Source organism: Clarias gariepinus, chromosome 11, assembly GCF_024256425.1.
Source record: "Clarias gariepinus isolate MV-2021 ecotype Netherlands chromosome 11, CGAR_prim_01v2, whole genome shotgun sequence".
NCBI lineage: Eukaryota > Metazoa > Chordata > Actinopteri > Siluriformes > Clariidae > Clarias > Clarias gariepinus.
The window spans coordinates 20,642,612-20,664,461 of NC_071110.1; the positions used below are offsets into that span (position 1 = coordinate 20,642,612).

At 37.3% G+C, this 21,850-nt stretch overlaps 1 protein-coding gene across 1 annotated transcript; it reads left to right on the plus strand.

Moving 5' to 3' along the window:
- The first annotated feature begins 2,062 nt into the window (after nt 1-2,062).
- On the plus strand, nt 2,063-20,362 carry tada2a (transcriptional adaptor 2A). The gene is made up of 15 exons (XM_053508007.1): nt 2,063-2,386; nt 4,587-4,693; nt 4,796-4,855; nt 5,015-5,106; nt 5,430-5,587; nt 7,286-7,374; nt 9,942-10,014; nt 10,734-10,797; nt 14,571-14,614; nt 15,763-15,873; nt 16,498-16,569; nt 17,375-17,507; nt 17,973-18,016; nt 18,769-18,842; nt 19,510-20,362. The coding sequence occupies exons 1-15, from the start codon at nt 2,362-2,364 to the stop codon at nt 19,693-19,695; spliced, it is 1,332 nt and encodes a 443-aa protein (XP_053363982.1). The 5' UTR covers nt 2,063-2,361; the 3' UTR covers nt 19,696-20,362.
- The last annotated feature ends 1,488 nt before the right edge of the window (nt 20,363-21,850 follow it).

Sequence of the window (21,850 nt, forward strand, 5' to 3'; positions counted from 1 at the left end):
CAAAATGCAGTTTTTAAATGAAGGTTTACGTTATTAAGGGAGAAAAAAAAAACCTCCAAATCTACATGGCCCTGTGTGAAAAAGTGATTGCCCCCCTTGTTAAAAAATAACTTAACTGTGGTTTATCACAACTAAGCTCAATTTCTGTAGTCACCCCCAGGCCTGATTACTGCCACACCTGTTTCAATCAAGAAATCACTTAAATAGGAGCTACCTGACACAGAGAAGTAGACCAAAAGCACCTCAAAAGCTAGACATCATGCCAAGATCCAAAGAAATTCAGGAACAAATGAGAACAAAAGTAATTGAGATCTATCAGTCTGGTAAAGGTTATAAAGCCATTTCTGAAGCTTTGGGACTCCAGCGAACCACAGAGAGAGCCATTATTCACAAATGGCAAAAACATGGAACAGTGGTGAACCAAACAAAATTACCCCAAGAGCGCAGAGACAACTCATCCGAGAGGCCACAAAAGACCCCAGGACAACATCTAAAGAACTGTAGGCCTCACTTGCCTCAATTAAGGTCAGTGTTCACGACTCCACCATAAGAAAGAGACTGGGCAAAAATGGCCTGCATGGCAGATTTCCAAGGCGCAAACCACTTTTAAGCAAAAAGAACATTAAGGCTCGTCTCAATTTTGCTAAAAAACATCTCAATGATTGCCAAGACTTTTGGGAAAATACCTTGTGGACCGACGAGACAAAAGTTTAAGTTTTTGGAAGGTGCGTGTCCCGTTACATCTGGCGTAAAAGTAACACAGCATTTCAGAAAAAAAACAGCATACCAACAGTAAAATATGGTGGTGGTAGTGTGATGGTCTGGGGTTGTTTTGCTGCTTCAGGACCTGGAAGGCTTGCTGTGATAGATGGAACCATGAATTCTACTGTCTACCAAAAAATCCTGAACGAGAATGTCCGGCCATCTGTTCGTCAACTCAAACTGAAGCGATCTTGGGTGCTGCAGCAGAACAATGACCCAAAACACACCAGCAAATTCACCTCTGAATGGCTGAAGAAAAACAAAATGAAGACTTTGGAGTGGCCTAGTCAAAGTCCTGACCTGAATCCTATTGAGATGTTGTGGCATGGCCTTAAAAAGGCGGTTCATGCTAGAAAACCCTCAAATAAAGCTGAATTACAACAATTCTGCAAAGATGAGTGGGCCAAAATTCCTTCCGAGTGCTGTAAAAGACTCGTTGCAAGTTATCGCAAACGCTTGATGGCAGTTATTGCTGCTAAGGGTGGCCCAACCAGTTATTAGGTTCAGGGGGCAATTACTTTTTCACACAGGGCCATGTAGGTTTGGATATTTTTTCTCCCTAAATAATAAAAATCATCATTTAAAAACTGCATTTTGTGTTTACTTGTGTTATCTTTGACTAATAGTTAAATGTGTTTGATGATCAGAAACATTTTGTGTGACAAACATGCAAAAGAATAAGAAATCAGGAAGGGGGCAAATAGTTTTTCACTATGTAGAATGGAGGAATTTTATGTTAAGACCTCCAAAAAGCTGGTGTGTGTGTACATGTGTGAGAGTGACAAATGTGAGTGCATGTGTGTGTGTGTGTGTGTGTGTGTGTGAGAGAGAGAGAGAGAGATGTGAGTGTGTACAGTACGTGTGTAATATGAGTGTGTTTGTGCAAGAGTGTGTGCATCTGTGTGTGAGAGAGATAAATAAATAAATAAATAAATAAATAATCCTTAGCAAAATGACTCTCAGGCATCCTAATGGCAGCAAATTCCAACCTGTCTGCCAATTTTCACCCCCCAAAAGCCCCAAAAGATGTGGGGGAAAATAATCCTTAGGAAAACAATAGGGATCTTAACACACTATGCCAACATGGGGCTGATGTCATAGTGCTTGGACCCAAAGTGCTCTTCCCAATGTTGCCGAGCTTTCTTCTTCGTTCTCTTTCGGCTATTCCCTTTCAGCGAATCATCTGTCTCCATCTCACTCTATCCTCTGTTAATCCGTTATTTTTTGTTTCGCCATTATTTTTTTTTTTATCCTCCTCCCGATGTTCTATCAGGGACCGCTAGGGGAGCTGTTGCTTTCCTGCATCACACTTTTATACACTCACGGATTTTCATTGCATTTGGTTGGCAAGTAGCCTGACACTGAGTGTTGTTAATGCTGTAGGAGTAAATAAATGCAGATTGTACACATGGTTTCGCTATTTGACTTGAAATGTGCTGTTCCTGTAACTAAGACGACAGATGTAGCGCATGCCCAGCGCGAGCTCTATTAGCGCTAAGCTTAGCTGCTAGCTAACACAGCGAGTATCATCATCAAAAAAAAAGGAGTTACCCGCTGAATTAACCTCCGTAAATTTTACTTTTCCACTGGCAACAAATTATGGATCGCCTAACATCTTTTGGAAGTAAGTAAATATAAATGAATTGCTAGCTAACCTAATCCAGAGTGTGCAGTACACTATAGCTAGCTAGAAGCGTTATCACCATTGGTGGCTAAGGCTAAGGTGTAGATGTTTTAGTTAACCAACTAACGTGGTCCCTGACATTTATTCTCAAATTTCCCTTAAACTTAAAATAGAAGTGCGCTACATATAGAATTAAAATTAAGGTAGTAAACAGTATGTCAGGTAAGGAGTCGTTTGGGATTCATTTGGATTCCCGGTCCACATGTGTTCAGTGTTGACTCAGTGTTGAAACTGCATGACCGTAGTCTCCCTGCTGTTGTACAGAAAGGTTGTCAGTGCATTGTGTGTTCACATATTTTCTGTTTCAAATTTATTTCCAAAGCTATACTGCTGTTAGCATAGACCAGAGAGTAAAATGGCTGACTTCAGAGTGTTCAGTGACTGCCCAGTTCAGCTTCTGGACATTTTACCATGTGAGCACACAGACATGTTGTTCACACCTCAGATCAGAGCCCAGCTCAGTGTTACACAATTCACTAAAACCAACTCATTCTGAGCTGCCAGTGATCCAAACTCCCTCTGCCCTCTGGACCTGTCTGACCCATCCTGGTGCCCCGCTTCTGGTTGGAGTTCTCGTCACATGGATGCCCTGTGTGTCTCTTTGGGATGCGTCTGGTGTCTGGGGATGGTTTTACTCTACCATGAAGACGGTTCTGGCCTCGCCTGGTGTTGACAGCTGTTTCTCTAAGGACTTGACTTGGCTGCAGTTGCTTGATAGTTCAGGACTTGAATTTTCTACAAGTCTACCTGAGTCTCCAATAACTACCTGGTCTCCATATTAACATCAACTGTTATAGCTGAACTGGCTGCCACCTAACACACAGTATGAATGCAGATAAATTTCTGCTATCTGTTTCACCCAAATGAGGATGGGTTCCTTGTTGAGTTCCTCTCAAGGTTTCTTCCTATTGCCATCTCAGGGAGTTTTTCCTTGCACTGTCGCCCTCGACTTGCTCATCAGGGACTATCTGACCATTTTGATTCATGCACATTTACATTCCATACAAACAAATAATTCTTTTGATTGTGTAATTCTTTTGTAAGCTGCTTTGTGACAATGACAATTGTTAAAAGCACTATACAAATAAAATTGAATTGAATTGAATTCTCATGCCATAGACCAGGGGTTTCCAAATCCAGTCCTGGAGGGCCAGTGTCCAACACAGTTTGGTGATTCTTCTTCTTAAACACAGCTGATTTAACTAATCTGTTAATTACTAGGTTCACTGGGTGTGTTTAGGTGTTGGTGAGTTACAAACTGTGCTGGTCACTGGCCCTCCAGGACTGGATTTGGAGACCCCTGCCATAGACCTACAACATATTCACTATTTTACTGTCAAGTCAACAAATGTTGTTTTCACGAATGCTCAAAAATGCAGACCTATCAATCTGAGATGACATTCATCTTCTATACTGCTTATCCTGAACAAGGTTCCTGCATCTTGGTGCCTATCCTGGGAGACTTTGTACATGAAGCGGAGTACTGTACACCCTGGACACAGTCCCAATCCATCACTGGGTGCATGCGCACACACTAGCTAAAGTCAAGTTGGGAATGGCAGTAAGTCCTTAATGTTTTTGGACTGTGGGAGGAAACTGGAGTACTCAAGAGGAAACCCACCAAGCACATATTGCACACAAACTAGAAAAGGAGAGAATCAAACCCTCGACCCTGGAGGTCTGAGGCCAAAGTGCCATCCTAAAACCACATACTATATTAAAATGGTAAAGATTTTAAATGTGTCAGTCATTTGCTCACTATCATACAATGGAATTAAACCACCACAGGACAACCTCTTGCCAGTGTCATGTGAGTGAGAAAGTACTGACAGTGATGCAGGTATGAGTATAGGAGTGCAGGAGTGATGTCGGGTATATTAGGAATACTGGGTTTGAGAATAAACCATGAGTAAAATGTTCTCTTTTCCTGATTGACAGGAAGATGGACTCGCAAACTGCCAACAGATGGGCTATAATAACTAATTTTTCACTTATGAAATGACGTAAACAGTCAGTTTGGGCTTACTTTAGCAAAGCACACTAAGTACCTCATAAAATCTTCTATCCTAAGTGCTTCTTGAATGTAAGATAAATAGAAATCTGTAAACAACTATGACAACGTAAATACTTTTTCTGGTAGATGATCCTTTTGACAAGCCTCCTTGTCTGGGTTGTTCATCGTACCTGGTGGAGCCCTATGTAAAGTGTGCTGAATGTGGACCGTCGCCCTTTGTCCTGTGCCTTCAGGTGACCCACACCTAACACATAAATTGTCATGCCTTACATTTATTTTTAAACTGTATAATGTGAATAAAGCTTATTGTCTATGCATTGTTGTTGCTGTTACAGTGCTTCACTAGGGGCTACGAGTATAAAAAGCACCAGAGTGACCACAAATATGAGATCATGGTAAGAAAACAGATCCATTTAAATCATGAGGAATATGTAAGAGAAAAGTAAGGAACTAATATATGAAGCCTATTATTACTTCATCATAAACATTAGTTTATGTATAACAAGTTATGTAACATTCCCATTAACCCTAAATTATGTTTTTGTTTTTTATAGACATCAGATTTTCCTATACTGGAGCCTGGGTGGACAGCTCAAGAGGAGATGGCTCTTCTAGAGGCAGTCTTAGACTGTGGCTTTGGGAATTGGTTAGTATAATTTACACAGTGTTTGCTTGCATAGGCCTACGTTTTACTGATTAATGACTGATTATAATGCTCTAATGAGAGCTGTCATGTTTTACTTAAAATCTATAACATCCCAGGGCTTAGGGGCACTTTCTTCTTAATTCGATTTTGCGTATTGTACCAAAAAAAAAAAAAAAAACACGGTATAAGAGTTGTGAAAAAGTATTTGCCAGTATTTCCTGTTTGCGTATTTGTCACGGTAAAATGATTGAGATCGTCAAACAAATTTTAATATTACACAAGCATTACCAAAAAAAATCCTCTTTATTCTTTTGTCTTAATAGGCAGGATGTAGCTTACCAAATGCGCACCAAGACCAAAGAGGAATGTGAAGGACACTACATGAAGAACTTTATCAACAACCCACTTTTCTCTTCAACTCTGCTCAGTCTGAGGCAAATGGAGGACGCTCGCTCACCCGATACTGCCATCCCATTTAAACGTAAGAAATCTGATACAGTATTGATTTTGAAATAGTTGATCACGTGGTATAAGTATTACTGTCAAACAGTCAATATAATTGCTTTGCAATAATTGTGGATGAGTTCAAATAACTCTGTGGGTTCTTGTATGAGCATCCTTCTTCCCACTCCCATGTATTTTGGTAAAAAAAGTAAAAAACAAGCAGGTTGAGCATATAAAGATACATTTACCTCATATGCAAATATTGTACAAGAGAAAAAACAAGAGAAAAACACCGCGTTTTTTACGCAATTATTACGCAAATGATTTCTTTCTCTGATTTTCATAATTAGTCAATGCAAATGACAATCAATATAATCAACCATTAGGGTATAATTAAATTTTTATTGAACAAACCTAATGATAACAATATTTATAAAAAAAAACTAAAAAAAAAACTGAAAATGCACTGTTCCAAATTATTATGCACAACGGAGTTAGAACATTTTATAGGTTGTAAAGAACTGAAAAAGGGCTTTCGTTGAATTTGCAGAATTTTAAGGTAATATTTACTGAAATCAAAAGCTATTTAAATCAAAAACCTCCTAACAGGGAATGTTACATCTTAATAGGACCCCTTTACAATTCTTGCATTCATTGAACTTGTGAGTTTTTGGACAGGGTCTGCTTGAATTTCTTTGCAGGATGTCAGAATAGCCTCACAGAGCTATTTAGAGTTTGATGTAAACTGCCTCCCACCCTAGATCTTTTACTTTAGGATGCTTCAAAGGTTCTCAATGGGGTTGAGGTCAGGGGAGGATTCTTTGCAGCATGAGATGGTGCATTGTCATGAATGAAGATGATTTTGCTACGGAATGCACGGTTCTTCTTTTTGTACCATAGAAAAAAATCAAAAACTTTATAGACATTGCCGAGGTCATTTTCACACCTAAAGGAGCCTACCAGCTCTTTCCCCATGATTCCGCCACCGCCTTGTTGGGACATGGTGGCTATCCAGCACTCCATCCATCTGGACCATACAGGGTTGCACGACACTCATCAGTAAACAAGACTAGTCTTTATGTACGTCTAGGCCCACTGAAACTGTTTCTGCTTGTGAGTATTGGTTAGGGGTGGCCAAATAGTAGGTTTATGCACAACTGCAAGCCTCTGAAGGATCCTACACCTTGAGGTTCGTGGGACAAAATACCTGTTTGCTGCTTTGTAATGGCATTTTAGCAGCTGCTCTCTTAATCCGATGAATTTGTCTGGCAGAAACCTTCCTTATTCTGCATGAACCCCTTTGTGCTCTGAATCAGCCAGAAATGTCTTCACAGTACGATGATCACGCTTAAGTTTCGTGAAATATCTAATGTTTTCATACCTTGTCCAAGGTATTGCACTATTTGACGCTTTTTGGCAGGAGAGAGATCCTTTTTTCCCATATTGCTTGAAACCTGTGGCCTGGTTAATAATGTAGAACAACCTTCGTCAGTCCTCTCCCTTTAATTGGGATCATCTGGCAAACAAATTATCACAGGTGTCTGAGATTCATTTTAGTGATCCAAAGGGCTCTGAGACGCAATACCATGCATGAGTTTAATTTAAAAACCAAACATTTAATGTTTGACACATCCAATTTGCAGAATAATTTGGAACGCGGTGTAAATATCCTTCATTGCATTCCTGGTCTGATGCAGAGTTATTGTTTTATGATCTTAATAAAATCTTTCCTCAGCCACTGATGATCCTCCTAGACCTTCGTTTGACTCCCAGCTTTCCAGAGACATGGCTGGTTACATGCCAGCTCGTGCAGATTTTATGGAGGTCAGTGTTGGCTGTTTTCTTTGTACTGAATGTTTTTTCCCTCTAGCAAAAATCCCAAATATATAGTCATGTAAAAGCAGTACATCTTTATTCAATTTTAGCTTTTTATTTATCAGAGACTATCAATTGTGTATCAACTTCTACAAATTAGCAAATTATCTTAAATGCAACCAAAAATACAATATATTATATTTTCCAGAAAGTAAACCAACAATCAGAAACCAACAATCAGAAACCATGTAATTCAATAACATTTAAACCACCTTCAGCCATAATAATGTGAAAGTTTCCTGAGTTTATTCGTTGTTGTTTACCTTTTTTAGCCATTCAGAAGTAATTTTTGATGATGCGCTTGGGATCATTATTCTGTTGCCTGACCTAGTTTTGACCCAGCTTAAGCTGCAGAACAGACACACTTACATTTGTCTCATGAGTGTTCTGGTATAAAAGTCATAGGTATAAACTTAATTTTTGCCATAATGACAAATCAGTATGCCCTCATCGCCATGCTTAAGAGCTGGTATGAGATGCTTGTGTTGATGTGCTGTATTCGGTTTTAACCACACATGGTGTTGTACATGATGAACAGGAATCACCATCTTGGTCTCATCAGGTGAAGAGATATTGTTTCAGTGCTTTGTTCAGATGCAATTTGCAAATTTAGGTCATGCTTTTAACTCTTTTTAAAGGTGGGGGATTTTCTTAGCCACCTTTTTATGACCCAGTGCCATAGTTTTTTTTTTTTTTCCAGTTTTTTTATTGTGCTGTCATGAACATAAACATTTAATATGCCTACCTGTAGGTCATGTAGTGTACCTCTTGTTTTTTTTTCTTTATATCTCTGAACTTTAAATTATCTGACTTTAGACTGAATCTGCTAAGATACACACTTTTGGGAAGGATGTGAATTTTAAATTATTTGGGGGTGGCCTTATAACTCTTCCCAGATTCATGAGCAGCAATATTTGCTTGTCTGAGGTCATAATTGATGTCATTATTGAGCATTTCATTAGGAACACCTGGCTGTTCTTTACTCTCTTAATTAATGTGGAAGTAGGAAGTGTGTACTTAATTTTCCTCGATGGCTTATGAGTTTTGGTTTACTTTTTAGTGAAAAGAAAAAAAGACTTTGTTGCGTTTTAGTGACACCAAAGGTTATGTTTTTGTTTATAGATTTTGGTAGGTACCTCCCAACTGTTATTTAAGCCCTCATAAATTAATAAAAAACTGAATTAACGTAGGACATACTAGTTGTGATTGTTTTGTGTAAACTGCAATTCAGAGCCAATATTTACTAAGCGTCTCAGAATCGCTCCTAGGAATCATTTTACTCACTCACTCAATCATCTTCTATACCGCTTTATCTTGTATTCAGGGTCGCGGGGACCTGGAGCCTATCCCAGGAGGCTTAGGGCAAGAGGCAGGGTACACCCTGGAGAGGGTGCCAATCCATCGCAGGGCACACACACATACACTCACACACCCACTGTGCTACAAGTTAAAACCTAAAAATTCTCCTAATGTAGTTCAGAATAGAACATGAAAGCTGTTTCTGAAGCTTCCTTCTCTTACTTTCAGCAAGATGTAGGACAGCTCCTAAAAACTCTTCACTGTCACTGTTGACACTGAAAGTCACAAAATAGGCTTTGCATTAGGTGTTGAAGTTTTTTTGTAGTTTTAAACTGTGAAAAAATCGAAATGGCGAAATAAGTCCCGGTTGTGTGAAATAATTATTGATGCAAAGCTGTAAAAGGTAAGGTAGCGGTCACCTTAGTTTTTGTAGAGACAGCATACAAAATGTTTGTTACTGGACCATTTGCATACTGCTTGCATTCTGTAACAGAAAGTATTCCATTTTGTCCAAACTTATCTTTTATAAGCTCTGTGTCACCTGCTTGTGTGATTGTGTTAACTGGCTATTTTTTCCAAGCATCATTAAGAACTTCTCAGTTTTTCTTTAGACCTTGCCCTGCTGCACACCTACACACTGCCTGTTACCAGACAGCCTCCATTAAGTTTATTTAATCAGAAACGTGCTGTTACCTCCTATAACAGCATGCAAAGAATCCCCTTAACATGGAAAATGAACATTTAGAAATCTAAATTGTTTCTTTTTACTGATGATAATATAAAAGAAGAAAAAAAACAGACCATGGCACCAGGGCTGCTTTTGTGACAAACCTTTTTATCCCAAAGTATGTTTCATTGCTTTGTCATTGTACACGCCAAAGCCCAAACCCCACACACTAGTAAAAGTGTGTTTGCAAGGTCAAGAGAACATTTTATGAATACCAGTGTCTCCGTGGGAAATGATGGATTTATTTGTGCAAAACATCAACCTAAATTAATTTCTACATGACAGCTGAGAAACAAATGTCATTTCATGTCAAATTCATGTCAATGAATATATTCATGTCAATTTTATACCAATACAGGCTAATGTAATTTGAGATATTGGAGATTTCATAGTAATGCTCACTGATTTTATGTCATGTATTTAGTAGAAAATAGAAAGAATTATTGAAAATAAATGTTTTGATTGATAGTATGTGTGTTCTCATTTTTAGGAATTTGATAATTATGCAGAGTGGGATTTGAAAGACATTGATTTTGTTGATGATGACTCTGATATTCTTCATGGTAAGTACATACAGCAAGATTAATATACACTTTTTATGGAATAAGCCAAACCAAATCACTGTTACTTATACAGACATAAAATGGCTAAAACTGCATGTTTATAATAGCTATATATAATGTTACAAATATTATTTTATGTTTCCAAAAGTGAGTCGATTCCCATAGACCCATGTGAAAAAGTCAAAATTTAACAGAAATAAAATAGAAATGAATATGTTTACAGCCTGGTACAAAATGATTTGGTCTCCATAGTTAGGTTTTCCCTTTTATGACACCTGTACAGGTGGTGAATCTTTAGGGATTTCATCAGTTAAAATTATAATAAGCCATACGTTTATGTATAATTAGGGGTGTTTTGATTGACAGCTGCAATGCAGATATCAAACCACTAGCTGTCTGCTGTGCATCACTTTACCTAACCAGCTAACTGTAATTGTTGTAGTTCAACTTATCACAAGAAAGGGACGACGTGTAGGGTATGGATGAAGGAAAGCAAAGGAAGGTTAACATATAACTTAACGTTAGCTATCTCAGCATTTTAGCTATGCTACAGGCTAAAGCTAAGCTAACTAGCTTGTGGTAACTAAGGTAAGTAAGCATCTTCCAGCTAGACCATAACCTTTACCCTAACCTTAATTTTAAACTTACTCTCATCACCTGATGTCATTGTTTATGCCTGCTATACAAGTTAATCATTTTGTTTCATTTTGCTTTTCTAGCTCTTAAAATTGCAGTTGTGGATATATACCATTCGAGATTAAAAGAGAGACAGCGAAGGAAAAAGTAAGTTTAAACTTTTCTTTGATTCTGATCTGTGTCAGATTCAGGTCCCCAACACATGAGGGAGTTGTATGGAGTTAATTATGTGCCAAAATTTAACAAACAAACACAATCTGCTTTGCAAAGAAAAAAAAGACTTTCTCACAAATGCAGTGTTTTGCAAACAAACACAATCTACTTTGCAAAGAAAAAAAAATCGACTTTCTCACAAATGCAGCATTTTGCAAACAAACACAATCTGCTCTGTGAAGAAAAAAAAATCGACTTTCTCACAAATGCGCTGAACGTATTTTCTCACAAATGCACCCACCGTATTTTCTCACAAATGCGCTGAACGTATTTTCTCACAAATGCACCCACCGTATTTTCTCACAAATGCACCCACCGTATTTTCTCACAAATGCACCCACCGTATTTTCTCACAAATGCACCCACCGTATTTTCTCACAAATGCACCCACCGTATTTTCTCACAAATGCACCCACCGTATTTTCTCACAAATGCACCCAACCTATTTTCTCACAAATGCATTGAAGCAACTTCCTCTTCCAAAACAGCAGATGGCGCTATCGGTCAATTTACTCTATTCTCTATATAATCCGCTGTGTGTGTGTGTGTGTGTGTATGTGTATATACAGACACACATATTTGGTCATTTTTGGATTAACCCGGGTTTAGGTAGCATCAGCTCTTGCCAAAACGGCGACAACCAGAGCTTCCGCAAAAACCTGTGAGTGGCATCACAGAGAGTTTGTCCTGTGCTTTTATATATATATATATATATATATATATATATATATATAGTGATGCTATCCTAAATTATATATATATATGTGATGCTATCCTAAATTTTATATATATATATATATATATATATATGTGATGCTATCCTAAACAAATTAGACTGTGTGCAGTAACTGTGGTACGGAGGTTCATGTTTCATCCTGCATCTAGTGAGCTAAAGCCACTGCTGTTCTCTGACCTTCCTCAAGTCACTGAAACCATCACAAACACCAATGTTGATCTTAACAAGAAATCCTAATTCTGACACTCGTACAGAATATCTCAGCACATCTTGGATCACATTTCTGATTTATGGCAACATCAGTCCCAGGAATAAAATCTCGATCATCAGCACACGCAAACGAGTGCAATACGAAAGACTGGGCTGTTTTCTGTACCTTCTAGCTGTTTAACCCAAGTGTGATATTAAGATTGATTCCTTACAAAATCTTGGGTTTAAAAATTTCAAGCCGGACAATTTTTTAAATGCTTAAATTAACTTTTTTTCAGACATTAGCAACAAAGTCTAGAGTATCAGTAAACCTTAATTTAAAAACTTTTACTTAACATTTAACACTTTTTTGAACATAATTTCCAAAATAAGTCCTAAACAATTTTATAACCACTATAGTCTGAAAACATCAACACTGTTAGAAAACAATGTACAAAAAAAATACATTTTCACCTTTTTAAAAATGGAATGTTAATAGTCATGCACAGTTACACAGTTACTTAAAGTTCTGAAATAATATTTTTTTAATTGAACAGTTTTTTTTTTTTTTTTTTTAATGATTTCTTTTACTACCGCAAAACCTTCCACATTTGATGAAACCTGATTTTTTTTTTAATGACGTGACAGAGCTGGAAGAACATAATTTGTAGATTCTGCAGATGCTTTTAAAATCAAAGTAAAGTTTTCTATTGATTAACTTCATTTTTAAAAACTATGTGTCATTACCGCAACAGATGTTCATAAGATGTTAATTTAACTATTTCCATGAATGATAAGTATACTAGCCTGAGATAATGCAGAAAAGAACAGATAATATTTGCACAATCATGCATTCAAGTTTAAAACATTTTCATCGTGTAGTGCTTCAAAAATACAAAAGCCCAAAAAAAAAAAAAAAAAAAGATATAAGAAGGAACAGGAGTTGTACAAGACAGTGGTGAGACCGGCCATGTTGCATGGTTTAGAGACAGTGTCACTGAGGAAGAGACAGAGCTGGAGGAAGCTAAAAATGTTGAGGTTCTCTTTGGGAGTGACACGGTTGGACTGGATTAGTTACGAGTTTACACTGCTTTCCAAATTATTACGCAAATGATATCTTTCTCTGATTTTTATACTTAGTCACTGCAAATGACAGTTGGTATAATTTTCTAGTCATCAACTATTAGGGTATAATTTGAATTTTATTGAACAAACCTTCTAATGATATCAATATTTATTTCAAAAATAAAAAACTTAAAATACACTGTTCCAAATTATTATGCACAACAGAGTTAAAACATTTTATAGGTTGTAAAGAACTGAAAATAGGCTTTTGTTAAATTTGCAGCATTAGGAGGTCATATTTACTGAAATCAAAAACTATTTCAATCAAAAACATCCTAACAGGGCATGTTACATCTTAACATAGGAACCCTTCTTTGATACCACCATTACAATTAAATACATTACATGAAGATGATTTTGCTACGGAAGGCACGGTTCTTCTTTTTGTACCATGTAAGAAAGTGGACAGTCAATATAGTTTGCAGAGGTCATTTTCACACCTTCAGGGGCCTACCAGCTCTCTCCCAGGATTCCGGCTCCTCCTTGTTGACATCGCAGCCTTGTTGGGACATGGTGGCCATCCACCAACCATTCATTCACTACTCCATCCATCTCGACCATCCAGGGTTGCACGACACTCATTAGTAAACAAGACTGTTTGAAAGTTAGTCTTCATGTATGCCTGGGCCCACTGCAACTGTTTCTGCTTGTGAGCATTGGTTAGGGGTGGCCGAATAGTTTATGCACAGGTTTATGCATAGGTTTATGCACAACTGCAAGCCTCTAAAGGATTGTTCCACCTTGATGTTCGTGGGACGTTGCTTTGTAATGGCATTTTAGCAGCTGCTCTTTTAATCTGATGAATTTGTCTGGCAGAAACCTTACTCATTCTGCCTTCATCTGCACGAACCTGTCTGTGCTCTAAATCAGCCACAAATGTCTTCACAGTACGATATCTAATGTTTTCGTACCTTGTCCAATTTGACGCTTTTTGGCAGCAGAGAGATCCTTTTTTTTTTTCATATTGCCTGAAACCTGTGGCCTGCTAAATAATGTGGAACAACCTTCTTCAGTACTTTTCCTTTAATTGGGCTTATCTGGCAAACTAATTATCACACATGTCTGAGATTAAATTCAGTGATCCAAAGAGCCCTGAGACACAATACCATCCATGAGTTTAATTTAAAAACTAAACATTTAATGTTTGACACTTACATCCAATTTGCATAATAATTTGAAACGCGGTGTATTTAACTGAAGAGATATAAAAATATGATCTTACCTGGTAGTTATCTTAAATTAACTGTCCCATGTGCTACATCACTCATAATTAGACTTTATTTAAAGTCTGTACGTATTATTTTTTTTCTGTCATCTAATAATAATCTAGTAAAACATCTAGATTATTATTAGATTTATTTATTTATTTATTTATTTTTTACCAATTAAATTACAACATAACACACATTCAAACACAGCCGGACACATTGCAGTAATGAGAATTTTAGCAAAAATTCAGTAAAATATAAAAATTATTAATTCCCATGTTGAAATTACACATTGTGCAGGGTAGAAAAACAGTCTTTATTCTGATGCCTTATATCACCAGAGTAGTGTGTGCATGGCTAAACTCCCCAGCTTTAGCACAATTTTTATTGGTCTGTATGCTGTGCAGAATGTTTAAAATTGTTTAAAAATATTTTTTTGTGTCTTTCAGGATCATTCGGGACCATGGACTCATTAACTTGCGCAAGTTTCAGAGTAAGGCCTTTCTAAAACACAAACCACATTTAACACAATAACAATATTGATTTTAACTGTAGTTAAATGTTTGCCATGTTTATTAGTTGTCTGTGAAGGCTGCCAGTCAGACGTAGTTGTGGTTATACTTTTTTGTTTTGATGTTATACAGTAAGTCAGACTTATACTAGGACAAGGGATACTTATACTTATAAGGGAGCAGCCACACTTACTTCATACTTATACAAAATAGATTCCTGTCACCACATAATCTACAATTTAGGTGCAAAAGATTTCAACAAAGGCTCCAATATGGATTGCTGCCAGAGCAACATTTAATGCCTGTTACTGGTCTTCTATGAATAGTCCAGCATGAAATGGACACCCTGTCTCAAATGATAAGAGACACCAGCTTCACAAGCTCCTATTGATCTGACCTCTCAGCGAGTCCAGGGCCAGTGTGCTGACTAAATTGAAACCCCCTCTTCTGTCACAGCTATTACCTTGATTTTTTTCCCCTTTCCAACTGTTCTTTTTTTTTTCTTCTTTTGTTCTGTTTTCTCTAAATCCCCTGTGGTGTTCACTAAAGCTATCAAGGTTGGCTTTTCTGTTTGTTTATCAGCTCTGTGCCACCTTCCTTATCTTCTGCACTCTCAAGACAAAAGACTGCCAATAGTTGCCGTGGAGCTGCAGGCGAGTTGTCATGGAGACTGGCTGAGATTGTGCGTGTGTTTTTGCACAGAGTAAAGCATACAGTAGCCAAGACGTTGTAAGAAATGTTGTTTAAAATCTATTGAAGGCGGACTCACAAGTATTTAATGATGATGAAGGACTAATTAGGGATGAGGTAGAGGGAGACATTATTAATAACCATCTTTCTTCTGTGTGTGTATTCAGTTGCTGTTTTCTGTTTGTGTATGTGTGTGTATGCATGTATATGTGTATATATGTATATATATATATATATATATATATATATATATATATATACACACACACACTGCCCAGCAAAAATAAATAAATAAAAAGTATATATGTACTGAGCAATTATTCACGCAAATATAGGACTATCTAGCATTTTTTATCATCATAATCATTTTGTCAGTGGAAGATCCTCACTGGGGATCAGTATGACCAGTGTGTTTGTGTGGATGTTTGTGTCTTGACAGTACTGGAAAGGCGTTACCCCAAGGTGGTACAGGATCTTTATGATGCCATGAGGCGCTTCGCCAGGGTCATAGGCCCATTGGAGCATGATAAATTTATTGAAAGCCATGCTTGTAAGTTTTGTTTTATTTTATGGCTTCCATTTTATTTGTGGAAATGACATTGTATTTGTGAAATTATATATTCAGAACTATCTGATCCTCCTCTGGTCTCTGTGTCTTGTTTACTGTTGTAACTGTAGTTGTGTGATTACATTTACAGTACTATGAGACTCTAATTTTAAACTGTAAATACTTACTACAGGAGGTACCCCATTACAACCAATACAATATTATTATGATATCTAAGTGCCAATTCAATTAGCAATTTATAAATATCGGTGTTCGATCTCTTGTGACAATGAAGGAACTTAAAGGTCTGGTTTACCTTTCACTTAGTAAAACCTTCGCCGTGATCATTTATTTTCGTGCTCCTAGAAGGCTGTTCACTAGGAGAAAACCATTGTTTCCTAAATGTAGTAAATGTCCTAAAAGTTTGATAAATGAGTCTTAATGTATAAACCTTTCTTTCTGATAGAATAATTAACTTAACAAACCACAGGTTGTAACAGTCTAAAAACAAAAACATTACCTGTTTCCAGCTAGCAAAGCTCTATATCTATTAGCAAATAATAGAACTTATATCCTCCTTCCTGTTTTTTTTATTTATTTATTTATTTTTTAATCCCTGTCTCTCAGTGGAGTTTGAATTAAGGAAGGAGATTCGAAGGCTGCAGGAGTACAGGAGAGAAGGGATCCAGTCTTTTTGTGGTATGATTCTCCCCTGACATTACTCCCTGGAACACACACAGCATAAAGTCTTGACGTTGTCAAAATGCCATACTTCTCCTGTTCTGTTCTCTTCAAAGCATTAATATGAGTCAGTCATAAAAGCATGTAGTGGAGATTTATGACCCTGATATATTGCTTCAGCCCATTTTGAGCTTTTCTTCACTTTTCTTAATTTTGGTTTAAGTTGTATACATTTATCAGCAGTGATTGTAACACAGCTCAGAATCTATAAATGTACTTCTTTTCCTTTTTTCAATTTATACCATTAGGGATTACCATAGTGGATCATCTTTTATTTGGCACAGGTTTTACTTTCAAGGCTCTTCTCATCCAGCCTTCTGCATTTTGTCCAGGCTTAGGATTGACACTCAGAGTGCACTGACTTGTGCATACCCATAACTGGGGACCCCATCATAAGATGAAATCCCAGTCTCAGATATTTCAATTAAATTCAGTTAATATTTTTTAGCAAAACTTTAAATACTTCATAAATAATGCTATTTTTTACACATGTATGAGAGTGTGGAGAAATACAAAACTATTTATTTATTTTTACTTTTGGTAGTCTGTAAATTAATAATTCATGAAAAATTGTTTTAGATGACTTGCAGCAACAATTGTCTTTAGATTTGCAATATATAAGCTTAAATTTTACATTTGTTGAAAATGGATGCAGTTTATAAAGGTTGTATTGCATATACTTTTGGGTTGAACTCAAAATTTAGCACACTTTTTAAAAATATTTTAATTATTTTGTCATTAAAATATGCATTGTATGATTTAGGAGCTAAGGTATATGAGCAGGTGAAACAAGCACGAGAGGATGAGCGGAATAAGAGGAACATGCTGTGTGAGGTTCTTCAGTACATTCATGATAGTCGTGCCTGCCAGCAGTGGCTCCACAAACAAGCTGCCATGTGAGATCTGCATCTTTTCTCTTTGTCTTAAGCTCTCCTCATGTATACACCTCTGTCCTTTTGTATCCTGGCATACATCATAAATATTTCTTCTGTTAGAACGTTGCTGTTGTTGTACGGTAAATTATGGCAAATATTGCAATTTACATAGTGATGGTTGAGTCAGTGTTTTCAGTGTATCATGTGAAGTACCCCAAACTCAGTCTGATTCTTCAATATCTGCCCAACTGTTACTCCTAGTTATTGATGCAGTTGTCTCAAACAGCTTGCATTTGTTTTTTGCTGAATGTAGCAACAGAATGCATGAGCGGCTGTCCAAACCCAACTGAATCATTTTGTACAAAGCAAAAAAAAATTATGCAGTGATGATTCAGATGGTGTGTGTGTGTGCAGTGCCTCTCAGCCAATTGTGTGTGTTTGAGTGTGTGTGTGCGAGCTATTAACACACGTGTTTTCCTCTGACAGTGATGCTGGCATTACTCCCATCATCACTACCATCACCACCTCAGGTGAGCTGCTACACTCAACACCCTGTCTCCCCGTCTCCCCGCTCCCCAGTATGCAGTCACAGGCTGTGATGTGCTAATGAATTCTCATGAAAATATTCTCAGCAAAGACATGTGCCATTCACGCCTTTCTCTGCTTTCTCACTCCTGTATACTCTCACTTTTTTTCTGCTTGTGCTTAATCTTTGGTGAAGTAATAGACCCTGTCTGTGTTCAGTCTCATTGTTAGTGGATTTGCAGAGTGCCTTATTAAGCTACGTTACGTTATACAGTGTGGACCAAAAGTATGGATCTATTTAAAGTAATGTTTTTCTAGGTAATGTTTTTTTACAGAAAATGCTTAATGCCCTCTGGATTGTGTATATGCTGAATGAAAGAAGGTGATTATTTCATCCTCCAGTGCAACAATTGTTGTTGATCGATTAAGATTGACTGCTTACTTCAGATAAGCTCATAGAAATAAAGCAGTGTTGTGTGAGGTCTGTTTAATTCAATTTTCCAACTTGGGTCTAAAATAAAAAGACTTATTGATTGTGGGAAAAAATACTTCCAAATCCAGGCTTTTGGGCCGCACTGTATAATCTTCAGTTTGATTTTGCTTAACTTTAAATGTAGAAAGTTAAATCATTAACAATAATCTGTGCTGCATAATAAAGTTTACTGCATCAGCTCTCTTTTATTAAAATCAATGTTTACTGCCTCCAGAAAATATTACTGTGTTACTGCTTTACTTTACTTTTTTTTGGAATTCACAGGTAGAAGAAGTGCACCCCCTTTGAACTTGACAGGGCTGCCGGGTACAGAAAAGCTCAATGAACGTGAAAAAGAGGTACAGCACCTTATCTTCCATATACAGTTGAGTGCAAAATTTTGTACCCTCATGGTTTCTGGATTCCTAAATGGATTTGTGGAAACCTGACTATCACATAGTCAGTACACTACACATACATGTAAGGGTTGTATTATATTCAGAATTTATTCAGTTTTTATAATAACTTCCACTCTTCTGGGAAGACTTTCCAATAGATTGTAGAGCTTGGATATGTTTTTTTTTTTATGTCCATTTAGTAAAGGTCAGGTGATCACAACCCTTTGGCCATTTAGTGGTCTAAGACATAAGTTTAAAAATAAGTTTTGTTTTATCTAAGAAAATGGTTCTTGCTTTTGTGTGGTTTTGTGTAATGAGATTTTTAGTAACACTTGTTACTAAAAAACAAACAAACGCTTGATCAGCTGCTTTTCGTCCATTATAAAAGAGCTGATATGTAAAATTAAGTGATCATTGGCAAACTGCTGTGATGTAAGAAGATTAAAACAATTCAGGCCATGCTTTTATGGCCAAAAAAATCAATTGCTTCATGCACATCACACCACCATGTCATTGTAGTGTACACTTGCCTTTTTGTGTGAAGGGTATGCAAACTTTTGTATTTGGCTCCATTTACTTTTACTCAATGCTAGTTATTCATATTAAGTGATTACTTTCTGTCTTTTAGCTGTGCCAGGTGGTGCGGCTGGTTCCTGGCGCATACCTCGAGTACAAACAGGCACTGCTGAATGAGTGTCAGCGCCAGGGTGGCCTCCGACTGGCACAGGCTCGCTCACTCATCAAGATAGACGTGAACAAGACCCGCAAAATCTATGACTTCCTCATCAAAGAAGGCTACATTAACAAAGTGTAAGAGGAGTGAACATAAGCGCACTGTGCACTTCTTGCAGGCAGAGAGGTGACACGTCGCACATGAGCTCTGAGAACTGACGTTAAAGCAGACATTCAGATTACGGGAACCATAATACGGATACGAATAAAGATGATCCTGTTTCTACTCATTGCCACTCGTCTTTCTTTGAAAGGAAGATGCAGGTGACGTTTTGTCAAGTACTGTTTGGAAAGCATGTGATACTGTGACAAAAAGTAAATATTTTACATGCAGCATTATGCAATGTTTCTCTGTCAGTCAAGATTACACTTAGATTTTGTCAAGTGAGATCTCAAAATTGTGTAATCATGTAACATGATGTACTGTAATTAACCAAATGAATACACCTTTAGTGTGCTCTAGATTCAATATTTTCTGAACAACTGTGAGAGTCCCTCTCTCTCTCTTTTCTCATATGCGCACACACCTGGAGTGGCTGCAGGCTTAATCACAGCCCTGTATGCACACGTCTGTATCACAATGCAAACGTTCACTTTAGCAGCCTAATAATTAGCGCTGCTCGTCTCAGCTCTGATATACGTGGTGTGTAACAAACGCTCCCTCTGTGAGGCTGTCTGAGAGCTGCTTAAAACAAGATCCTTTTTTTCTGTCATAGGCATATTTCTAAATAAAATGTCCACTGTCAGTGTCCAGTTGTATTCGTCTTTATAAATATTTATCTCCGGGTAAACCCAAATGGCAGCAGGGAAACACATTTAAATCAAACTGTGCCTTTATGTGTTTAGTGCCTCCTCAGATGCTCTTATGTATTTAGTTTATTCTCATACATTTGTGTCATTGTGGTAAAAAAAATGCTGTTCAGGTTAACTTTGAGTTTCATATACTGTGTGGATGGTAATCACCAAAGACCAACCGATATGATGATATTACAAAGTCCTGATTTGTTCTGTATTGCGATTTTGTGTGAATCATAATTTCATAAATATCCTGATTTATTTTTTTTCCCATATTTTGTTACCATTCTAAACAAACACAGCAATAATTTGCTTCTAATTCTCTGTGCTGTGTGAATAGTTTAGAGCATGCCAGCTCCAGGATTATAGTGAACGGCAACATTTTATCACCTCAAATGCAAACATATAATAACAAATTTTGGAGTCAGTGTGGCAATTCCTGAATTGCCAGAATCTTAGTGGGTGGCAGCTCAGTCTCTCCCCGTCAGTCAGCTTGTCTGCAGACGATCATGTCCTTTTCTGTGGCTCAGTTTACTCATCTACCTCTTTTCACTGGGAGACTTTTAGGTGCACTTGCTTTCTTCTTCTTTTTTTTTTTAATGACAAGCCTTTTTACCCATTACTATATTCCCTTGACTTTCTGTGCCGTATTTCATCATCCTCATCTTTCACCACCTCAGCTCAGAATATGAAGGCTGAGGAATGTTTTTGGCCCATGCAGGTATTCACAGGATTTCGAAAGGATTTTAAACATGCCATAAAATAAGTTTTAGAGCTCCCCCAATGTTTCAGCCTCTATGTAAACGAGATACTCCCCAGCCATGGCCCGCCAGAGAACCTCAGAGCTGAGCAAAATCCCAGAGGGAAGGATTCTTCTTATTAGAGGTCACAACAGGGAGACAATATTTTCCTTTACATTTTTTATGTTTGTACTCAAACTGTAGACATATCTAAATGTTTAAAAAATACTAGAAAATATTGCATAATACAACCTTTTAATGTATGGATAATTTCATCAAGAAAGCAGTTTTCAAGTTGTCTTTATAATAATGTGTTAAAGAAGTACACTGTTCAGTTTGTTTATAAAAATTTAATGGGGGCTACCAAGTTTGTGATAAATGAAAACTTAATGACTGGAGATTTTACAGAAAAAAACTTTTAATACAGAGTAGATTGGCCATGCTAGCTAATGTGAAAATACGGGCATATACTGTAGCAGTGTAGGCTCCGTGACTATGAACAGAATTATTGTCATATGTCACATAATTTTATGTATAGTTAATCCACTTACTCAGGGGGTGTAGGGGGCCTGAAGCCTATCCCAGGATACTTGGGGTACATCCTAAACAGGGTGCCAGTCCATCACACGGCTCATTCTCACAATATCGACAATTTGGAATTTTTAGTTACAATTTTATTTGTGCGGCACTTTTAACAAGGGT